The sequence below is a fragment of the Onychomys torridus genome, chromosome 8, assembly GCF_903995425.1.
Source record: "Onychomys torridus chromosome 8, mOncTor1.1, whole genome shotgun sequence".
NCBI classification, from domain to species: domain Eukaryota; kingdom Metazoa; phylum Chordata; class Mammalia; order Rodentia; family Cricetidae; genus Onychomys; species Onychomys torridus.
The window spans coordinates 83,284,388-83,294,387 of NC_050450.1; the positions used below are offsets into that span (position 1 = coordinate 83,284,388).

General features: G+C 54.8%; 1 protein-coding gene across 1 annotated transcript in view; it reads left to right on the plus strand.

Annotated features, from left to right (window-relative positions):
* Positions 1–5,122, plus strand: part of Dlx3 (distal-less homeobox 3) — a 5,143-nt gene extending 21 nt beyond the window's left edge. Inside the window, exons 1-3 of the mRNA XM_036194696.1 lie at positions 1–530; positions 1,556–1,746; positions 3,245–5,122. The exon at positions 1–530 is cut by the window's left edge and continues 21 nt beyond it. Of these exons, the coding sequence (XP_036050589.1) occupies positions 206–530; positions 1,556–1,746; positions 3,245–3,592 (864 nt within the window). The 5' untranslated portion in view covers positions 1–205 and the 3' untranslated portion in view covers positions 3,593–5,122. The remainder of the gene's footprint in view (positions 531–1,555; positions 1,747–3,244) is intronic.
* The last annotated feature ends 4,878 nt before the right edge of the window (positions 5,123–10,000 follow it).

Sequence of the window (10,000 nt, forward strand, 5' to 3'; positions counted from 1 at the left end):
ACGCGGAGAGAGGCACGCAGTGACTGACCGACGACCGGCGATGGTCTAAGCGCCCTTCGGCCACCCCCTCCCCCCGACGCGACCAGGCCCTGCCCTCGCCCTCTGGACACACATCCCACCTGGGCTCCTCCGCCTACCCGGCGCTCCTGTCCGCCCGCTTCCGCGCTGCTCGGAGGAGGCCTGGGGAGCTGCGGCGCCCGCCAGCATGAGCGGCTCCTTCGATCGCAAGCTCAGCAGCATCCTCACCGACATCTCCAGCTCGCTCAGCTGCCATGCGGGCTCCAAGGACTCGCCCACCCTGCCTGAGTCTTCCGTCACTGACCTGGGCTATTACAGCGCTCCCCAGCACGACTACTATTCGGGCCAGCCCTACGGCCAGACGGTGAACCCCTACACCTACCACCACCAGTTCAATCTCAATGGGCTCGCTGGCACCGGCGCTTACTCGCCCAAGTCGGAATATACCTACGGGGGCTCCTATAGGCAGTATGGAGCGTACCGGGAGCAACCGCTGCCTGCCCAGGACCCAGGTGAGGACGCCGGGGTTGTGGAGAGGGTGCCAGGCACTAGAAGGGCCCCAAGGGAGAGGAAGTCTGGGAATGGGGGCTGAAATCTAGGGAAACTTGTAGGGTAAGAAATAGAAGAGTTGAAGGAGGTGGGTTAGATGACCCCCAGAGAGGATGGGCGACACTGTGGGGCACTGTACGGTCTCCTGGAGATTCTGGGGCAGCTGGGGCCACAGAGAGCGCGCTCTGGGTGATGGGGGAAGCTTCGATCTTGGGGGCACTTGAGTCAGCAGCTCAGGGTAGCTTGATGGCTTGAGGGCAGGACCGGAGGCCCCGGGACCCTTCCTCAGGACGCCATCTGGGGAGACTCGGAGTAACGAAGGGCACGTGGAGAAAGACCCAAAGAAGTCACAGAAATGGAGGAAGGAGAGACCAAGAAGTAGAGATGCGGAAAGAGAGGTGGGGAGACAGGAAGAAATGTAGGGAGGACAGTCAGTACAAGCACGGAAGAAAGCAACAGAGGAAAGGAAGAAAAGGAACGGGAGGAAGAAAGAAAAGGAAGAGAAAGGAAGGAAGGAGGGAGAGGAAGGAAGAAAAAGAAAACAGAAAGAATGCCTGTACTATCCTTGCAATTTTTCTGAAACAAATTCTCCTGAACTAGGAAGCTTATTAAAAGGGGATGGGAGGACTAGAAGGTGTGGGAGACGCCACCGCCGGCTAGGTGGGTCACTAGAGGACGGTCCGCAGACGAGGGGCTGAGCCGGGAAGGCGTCGCGAGCGAAGCCGCGCGGTCCTCGCCCAGTCGGTTCCTGGCGCCGGAGTCGGCGCTCCGGGGCCGGGGTGCGGAGCTGGGAGCGCCGCGTCGTGGGCGGCCGCCGGTCCGGCTCGGTCGCCGCGGTTCCCTCCCTGGGCGCGGGCGGCACAATGCTCCAAAGAAGTCCAGGGGAGATCAGTGGGCCGGAGGGTGCGGCGGCGTCCGACAGCGGGGGTCTCGGAGAGCGCAGGGGTCGCAGGCCGAAGCTAAGCTGGTGCATCCCCTCCCCTTGCAGTGTCGGTGAAAGAGGAGCCAGAAGCCGAGGTGCGCATGGTGAACGGCAAACCCAAGAAGGTCCGAAAGCCGCGCACCATCTACTCCAGTTACCAGCTGGCTGCCCTGCAGCGCCGGTTCCAGAAAGCCCAGTATCTGGCCTTGCCCGAGCGCGCTGAGTTAGCTGCACAGCTGGGCCTCACACAAACACAGGTGAGTACTGAATGCTCAAGAGTCCCTGGGGGCAGATGGGAGCATGAGGGACCGGGGATTCCCTAGGTACCTATGAGCCTAGCTGGCCATTTAAGCACACCCCCAAACCCCTGCCACTCAGCAGATTGCAGGAACTCCTGCCTGCAGCTTTGACAGAAAGATTTACAGTAGCGAGTGTAGACGGGTGCAGTGTGCATCTTTGTGAACTTATGCAACTGGGTATGTTTGTCACCGAGAGATGTCCCCCCCACCCCGTCCCCCAAAACTCCCGGCTCCCAAGGCCCTCAGCAGTGTTACAGGACTTAGAAGTCCACGCTGTCTCTCTCCCAGACTAAGGGCACACAGGCAACATGCCAGGGAATACTCACTCACAAGGAGTGAGGGAGGTCCTTTAAGGGTCATTTTGCAAACAGAAGGCAGGTATCGGTGGAGCACCAGTTAGCTCATACATTAAAATGTATGCTTGTATAAAAACATGGTCCTGCTTCCCACCCAAATGCCTCTGCCAAAAGTCAAGTGGAGAAGTTCTCCACCAAAAGGCCATAGAGTCAGAAAGTGGGAGTCTACCTCCCCCCTTTACCTGTCCCTAAACACCAAGAAGTCTCACTGCTCTGGGGAGGAATGTTGGGTGCCTGGCTCTCTACAGGTGTTGACAGACTAGCCTCAGTTGCGGCTGGGCTGCGTGGGGCCTGGTCCATCGGGAATCTGGGTCACCTGGTGAAGAGCTGATTCATTGTTTGTTCCAGTCATGGGGTGGAGAGAAGCAGGGGGAAGGGGAGATACCCCAAGGGAAATTTAGGGACTCTAATTCATTGCTCCTGCGTCCCTGGGTCACCTCCAATACCCAGTCAGAACCCAAGAACCCTTTGTGCCTGTACATGAATGGGGTGTGCGTGTTGGGGTGCTTATCTGGATGCATCTACATGCATTTATATAGCTTTACTGGCTGGCTGGTGGTTGTGTGAGGCTGTGAGTGGGTATGTTGCCGAGTATGGAGATACCTGTGTGGGTGTGTGTTTGTCACTGTGTATCTGTGAACCTCGGCTTCAGGCCTCTGATGTGGGCAAAATCTGCACACAAACTGCCCGGGTCCAGCTTTAGGGTGCCTTTTTGTTGAGGGCTTGCTGTATAGTAGACCATTTAAGTTTTCTATACGTCTTAACTTTCTTGAGCCTTACAGTGACTCTTTGAGGTAGGTGATAGTGTTGTCATGGTCCCCATTTTGCAATGAGAGGAAGGTGAGGCCAGAGAGGTTAAGTAACCTGCTTAAGGTCGCACTTTGGAAGCGGCGGCGAACCGGACCAGTAGAATGTTCCAAGCCGCAATTCTTTTCCGACTGGAAAGAAAGATGCTCGCCGCGAGTGGAGGCCTGGGGTTTTGGCCTAGTTTCCCCAAGAGGCTGGGTGCTGCTCTTGCCTTCTCCAGGCTGGGATCCCTGTGGGGTTCTCTTTGGCACCCCAGAGAAGCTAACTATTTGCTCTTTTCTTATTCTGTCCAGGTGAAAATCTGGTTCCAGAACCGCCGCTCCAAGTTCAAAAAGCTCTACAAGAATGGAGAGGTGCCGCTGGAGCACAGTCCTAACAATAGTGACTCCATGGCCTGCAACTCACCGCCATCACCAGCCCTCTGGGACACATCTTCCCACTCCACTCCAGCCCCCACCCGCAATCAGCTGCCCCCACCGCTCCCATATAGTGCCTCCCCCAACTACCTGGAAGACCCCACCAACTCCTGGTACCACGCACAGAACCTCAGCGGACCCCACTTACAGCAGCAGCCACCTCAGCCGGCTACCCTGCACCATGCCTCCCCGGGGCCCCCGCCTAACCCTGGGGCTGTGTACTGAGCACCCACCTGGCCTGCGCCCCCCCAACGAAGGACCCCCAGGACCAGGCAGAAGGTGCCCTATCCTAGCGACACTCAGGAATCATCAAGGGGCACAGGGGAAAGAGTCCCTTCCCCCTCCCTTGTCCCTTATTCCAGGGACCCAAGAACCTCCAGATGAGATATGCATGGACCAAGGATGCCCCCCAAAACCAACTTCCTTCCCCCTGCTTAGACTGGGGTGCCCTCCAGATGTTGAGGCATTTCACTCCAGTGGGGACAGCACATGCTCTCTGCTCCAGGAACCTGGATTGCCTTCTAGATGGCTCATCACCTTCCAGCCTTTCAAACATAGTAGAGATCTCCAAAAAAAAAAAAAAAAAAACGGGGAGAGCCGGAGTATTTGCAAGTCCAGCCTGCGCTGGGGCACCAGGCGCCATGGATTCCAGCACTGCCAGAACTAAGCCACCGAGGCAACCAACCCACGCTTGAGACACTCTATGAAAGACATTGGACATCACATCATGGCTGATCCTCAAGGTGGGGGCCTGACTTAGCACTCTCTATTCTCCCGCCCTCATTTAAGCTTTGAGGGTTAAACCAAAGAAAACTCCCCCAAATGAGGGAACCTTTTAATATCCAGGGAAGAATGAAAGGAGCCGTCTCTCCACCCCTTCCCTGGGGAGAAGGGCCACTCACGTTTTTCCTAAGGGCCCCATTTCTTCTTCCATGTATAGGACTTTGCACAACCCTGGTTTTAAAAGCTGTTGAAACATAGGACGACAAAGGGCATTGTTACCAGTTAGGACCAAATCCCACCCCTCTCATGGCGGGCAGCTCTGCTCTGCCTTCCCTGCCCCCTTCACCCCTTCCTTCTCTCCCAGTAAGTTGGCAGTCTGGGGGAGGTCAAACCCCAACTCTCTGCAGAAATACACCAAGCAAGACGAATCCCCAAACACCCCCTTCACGGCAGCTTTGGAAATGGATTGCGTCCACCCAGCTGCAGGATGCAAGTGAGGAGCCGGGAGACCAGAGGAGACCTAGGACTCAGTGCCTTAGGGGTGAGGTGGGCTGCTTGGAGGGCTGGTACCATTGCCCCTCCCTGGCCCAGGCATCCCCCCAAAGCTAACTTTCTTCTGCTCCTGATGTGGTAAGACATCGAAGAAAAGGAGAGGTAAAAGACTGTAGTTATATATATAGTATTTTTTTGTTGTTTTTTTTTTTTTGGTTTTTTTTTTTTTTTTTTTTTTAAAGAGCAACCAAGAGAAGCAGCCTCCTCCCTTGTGGTTTCCTATTTATGTGACCCTGGTCCTCCTGGACCAATCTCCCTGTGTGTTGCAAGCCGAAAGAGGGATGTGGGCTCCTGCTGGATTTGGGTTTCGTGGGAGGTGCAGGAGTAAGGAGAGATGTGGTGGGTCTCCAAGTCCCACCCCAAGGGGACAGGAATGAAGCCAGCTCCCACCGCTCCCCAGCATTCTCATTTCTGCTTCTGTACTGGACCAGTCTTTATATATAATGTTAATAAAAAAAAAAAAGAAGAAGAAGAAAATAACCACAGTGCTCTTTGAACTGGAGACTAGCGGCAGGCAGCTCTGAGGGAGGCCTGGAGTTGTGGGATGTGTTAAGTGGGGAGGGACCTCCGAGTTTCTAGAGGATGCTGAGCTGGGGGGCAGGTGCTCCTGACCCTGTGGCTGCCCACATTGTGAGCAGGCCTGAGTAGGAGGCTCCCACCCAGGCCTCCCTGACTCCACTCTGCTTGGTGGCTTGGCGTTCTCTGTCAGCCAGCTGTCCTCTGCCACCACCAAGGCTGTTGCCAGGTCACCTCGGGGCTGCTCTTTGATCTTGAGCTCACACATAGACATGCTTGCACATGCGTGTAAAACCCCCTGCCTCCACGCCCAGGCACTCCCAGCCCCTCACCCACCTGTCTATCCCTTTTAGCTTGGGTGAGCGTGGGACTAGCCGACTGGAGGAATTATTCTATAGCTGATGGGACCTCAGACTGGGATTGGGGAGCAATGAGACGGTGTGTGTGTGTGTGTGTGTGTGTGTGTGTGTGTGTGTGTGTGTTTGCCTTCTTAGGAAGGGTGTGGCCCTGGCTCAGAATCCTCTAGATGCTCTCACTGACTACCTATGCTGGAAATGCTGACCCCTTCTTCCAGATCCCAACTCCAAGGCTTCTGAGAGGAGGATGAGTGTGTGTGTGTGTGTGTGTGTGTGTGTGTGTGTGTGTGTGTGTACCAGGAGATGGCATAGATGCACGACCACACTATGCAGCTTCCTACCTGATAGATAATGATATCTGTTGTCACACATACAAAGTCCCACTTGAAATCATCCCTTTTAAGGAAAATGGCATCCCTTACACACACACATACACACACACCTGAGACAGGTGACATCAAACTAACAGAACAACAAACCAAAGACAGCTAGGGCCCCCAATACACAAATGCAGAATACACTCCGCTTCCCCCATCATGAGACACACATACACAGAAGCATTCTTGTTTAGAAAGTCAGGACACCACCCAGCAGCCACTGTGACCCAGCTCAGCCTGGAACCCCCGCCTGGTCTTAGCATCCTGTCAGATGGCGTCTTGAGGGGGGGCGCGGGGGAGGATGGGGCTGAGACACCGTAAAGATGAGAAGACAGAGAAGGAGCCTGGCTCCCAGTGCATGCCACACAGAAGCCCTGTCCTCAGGACAAGACCTCAACCCCTACCCTGGCCTGCACTTCTCGAGTAGGCCTCACCCACCCTGCAAGCCAGCCTGGAGGAGGCCACGCCCATGTGACTGGCTTGGGCTGGCAAGGGTTAAGCTGGCAGCTGCCAGGCGGGGCTGCGCGGAGCTTTTGGTTTGAGGGCTGCGTGCAGGCAGGAGAAGCAAGGCGGCAGCCGGGCAGACTCGCTGGAGACACTGCATTTTATTAGGGCTGGGCTGCCAGCAAAGGGAGGAAGAGAGGAGAAAAGGGCAGAGAGAGGAAGCAAGGAGGGAGGCTGGGCGGGCGGGCAGGCGGTGACGGATGAAAGGATGTTGTAAGGGCCTAATTCCTCCCAGCTCATCCCGGCTCTGTCAGGCTGGATTAACTGCCCAGGTGACCTCCCTTGGGGTCAGCCCCACCCCGACCTCCCCCCCTTCTTCCTCTCCTCACCTCTAGGCTAGGGGTCAGCTTGCCCTTCACCCACCCTGATGAAGAGAGAGCCCCGTGGGGACAAGAGTTTGGGGAGGGACCTGGCAGCAGGCCAAGGTGAGACCAAAGAGCCCACCTAACTCCAGGTACTGCTTGACTACACAATCATCGTCTCCGGACAATCTTCAGGGAAGAAGGGGCGGACTAGGAAACCCCATCTGCCTGAGGGTCACCACTTTCCAAATCTTAATATTATATAACAGGTGGCACCTCATAAACTATCTGGTAAATGACAATTTGGCAGGTGAGTGGGATAGTACCCGCCTCTCAGATGGGAAAACTGAGGCCCCAGCAGTAGTAGAGTTTATGCTTAGCATACATGAAGGCTTGTATCTAATACCTAGTGCTAAAAAAGAAGAGGAGGAGGGGGAAGGAAGAGGAGAAGCTGGACCTGGTAGTTCAGGTCTGTAATCCCAGAGATCTGGAGACTGCAACAGGAGATATGAATTTAGGGTCAGCCTGGACTAGTGTATTCAAGGCCAGCCTGAGCTACATAATGAACTCAAGCTATCCTAGGCTACATGGTGAGAACCTGCCTCAAACAAACAAGCAAACAAAAAGGGAGGTGGGGAGGGAGACAGCGAGCCCAGCAGTGTGGTGGCACACGCCTTTAATCCCAGCAGAGGCAGTTGATGTCTGAGGTCGAGGCCAGCCTGATCTACAGAGTGGAGTCCAGGACAGCCAGGGCTACACAGAGAAACCCTGTCTCGGAAAACCAAAAAAAAAAAAAAAAAAACAAAAGGGAGAGAATGAAAGTCTAGGTTAAAGAGGTCACACAACAAATCTAAGACAGAGGTGGGATTTGAACCCAGGCCTGCACAGAGACTGCATCCTCTGGATGGACTTTCTGTTTCAGTCAATGGCAAAATACTGGCAGAGTCAGAAAGCTGGAGTCACCGCAGCTCCACCTGCCTCTCCCTGTGATCAGCCCTGCAGCAGGCTTCTTCCCAAAGAGGTCTGTGGGGAGGGAGGGCCAGCCTTCTTCCTCTGGGCAAGTCCTAAGAAAAGCTTAACATTGTGGTCAGGAATGTGCACTCTGGAGTCTTTTGGATCCAGCCTGCGTGACTTTACTGGTTGTGTGGCCCTGGCCAAGTCACTTAACCTTTCTGAACTTAGGTCTCCTCACCGGTAGTGTCCGGATGATCCTACCATCCGACAGAGCTGGGGGAAGATTAAGTAGCATAACCTGAGTCAAATGTTTAACAAGGTACCCAGCACTTGCTAAACCTGCTTAGTGAATGGAAGTGACTGCTGGTGATACGACTCAGCCATGCATGCTCTCCCTAAGCCTTGGACCTAACCTCACTCACAGCATTGGCTGACTGGCCATCTCTGCATTGCCACACTGGCTGAGCCACCAGTTTCCTGGGCTGTATGTGAGACCTCCAGGGCTAGAAGCAGATGAAGCCCTCGGAGGCCCACAGTCAGCTGGGAAGCTGGGGCAGGGGGGAACAAATCTTGAAAGGCAACATCGAAGAGGGGTAGTTAAAACAATGTCTTGGATGCTTAGGCACATGCTCTGCACAGACATGGGCTTGTACAATACTCCCCCAGGACCCCATCTCCCTCAATAGAACAAAGCCAGGCCGGGCGGTGGTAGCACACGCCTTTAATCCCAGCACTGGGGAGGCAGAGCCAGGAGGATCTCTGTGAGTTCGAGGCCAGCCTGGGCTACCAAGTGAGTTCCAGGAAAAGGCGCAAAGCTACACAGAGAAACCCTGTCTCAACAAAACAAAACAAAACAAAAAAACAAAAAAAACAAAAAAAAAAAAAAAAAGAAAAGAAAGAAAGAAAGGAAGGAACAAAGCCTAGGAGAGAAGTGGAAGACTGGATCCTAGTGATGTCAGACTGGAGCCCAGGACGGAAGGACCAGGCTCAGAAGATCCCTGGATCCTTCCTGGATGTTGAGCTCACAAAATGCACTATTCCGGCTGTTTCCAGCCTCTCTGGTGGGCCAATAGCTGCCCTGACACCTTGAACTTGGAGAAGGAAAGGCCCTGTCCCTCTGTGGGGAGAAGACAACTCTTAGGGAAATGGATGAGAAAGACTGTCATAATCCTGTCCCTGAGAAGGTCCTAGGTGCTGGGAGATCTTAGAGAGTCCAATTCAGCCAGGCAGTGGTGGCACACGCCTTTAATCCCAGCACTCAGGAGGCAGAGCCAGGCGGATCTCTGCGAGTTCGAGGCCAGCCTGGTCTACAGAGTGAGATCCAGGACAGGCTCCAAAGCTACACAGAGAAACCCTGTCTCGAAAAACAAACAAACAAAAACCCAACAACAACAACAAAAACCAACCAACCAAACAAACAAACCAAAAGAGAGTCCAATTTAGCCTCCATACACCATTCCCACTACAGCCTACCACACTGCTCCTGCAAAACGCCCCATACAGACTGGTACCCTAAGAATGAAATGGGGCAATTCCAGGTAGTGGAGCAAGGATCCTGCTACCCAGCTCCTATTTGAGGGCCCTGGTTGGATTACTAAACCCAGAGTGGATTGGAGAGGAGGGGGGAGCACACTGGGGGAGGGGAGAGACACTACAAGCAGTGAGCATATGGCCTCTGTTTTTCCAGCTTTAATTGCAGCGTTAATCGCTGTAATAAGCTGTTTCCAGCACCCCATAGCCCGAGATCTGGAGGCTTAGAGGCCAAAAAGTGCTTGGAAATGAGTTTCCTCTGTGAGCCCAGAGGAGGAGGGCAGAGGATGGTGAGAAAGTGGGAGGCTGGGGAGAGCTGTGTGGGGCAAGAAGTTAAGGACGATGAGGAGGCACTCTTTCCTCCTGGGAGCCCAGCACCTCCTCTCCCAGAAGGACCTCCCTGAACCTCACCTCCCTAGCCAGTTCCTCTCTTTTGTCCTTCCGACATGCTTCTCACACCAAGTCGGAGCTTCTGTCTAGGCCTCTCCTTGATCAGCTCGGAGAGAGCCAGCCTGGCCTCTCCAGTACTCCCTCCCTGTTCAGAGCACGGGCATAGGCTCTGGTTTTGTCCACCCCGGGGAGAGTGGCTGGCCTGGAAGGAGAGAAGCCTGGGGAATGCTTCCTCCACACATCTCTAGGGACAGAGCTGGGGAGAGAAAACAAGTGGGCAGACACGGGCAGGGCCTTGGGCACCTTGCCCCAGCCCAGGAGGTGTCCTGCGCAGCTGGAATATCAGGACGCTCTGAACACACAGAGGCGGAGAGCTCTCTCCTGGGACCCTCCCACAGGCCCGCTCTCAGCCTTAACTGAGGGACTGCA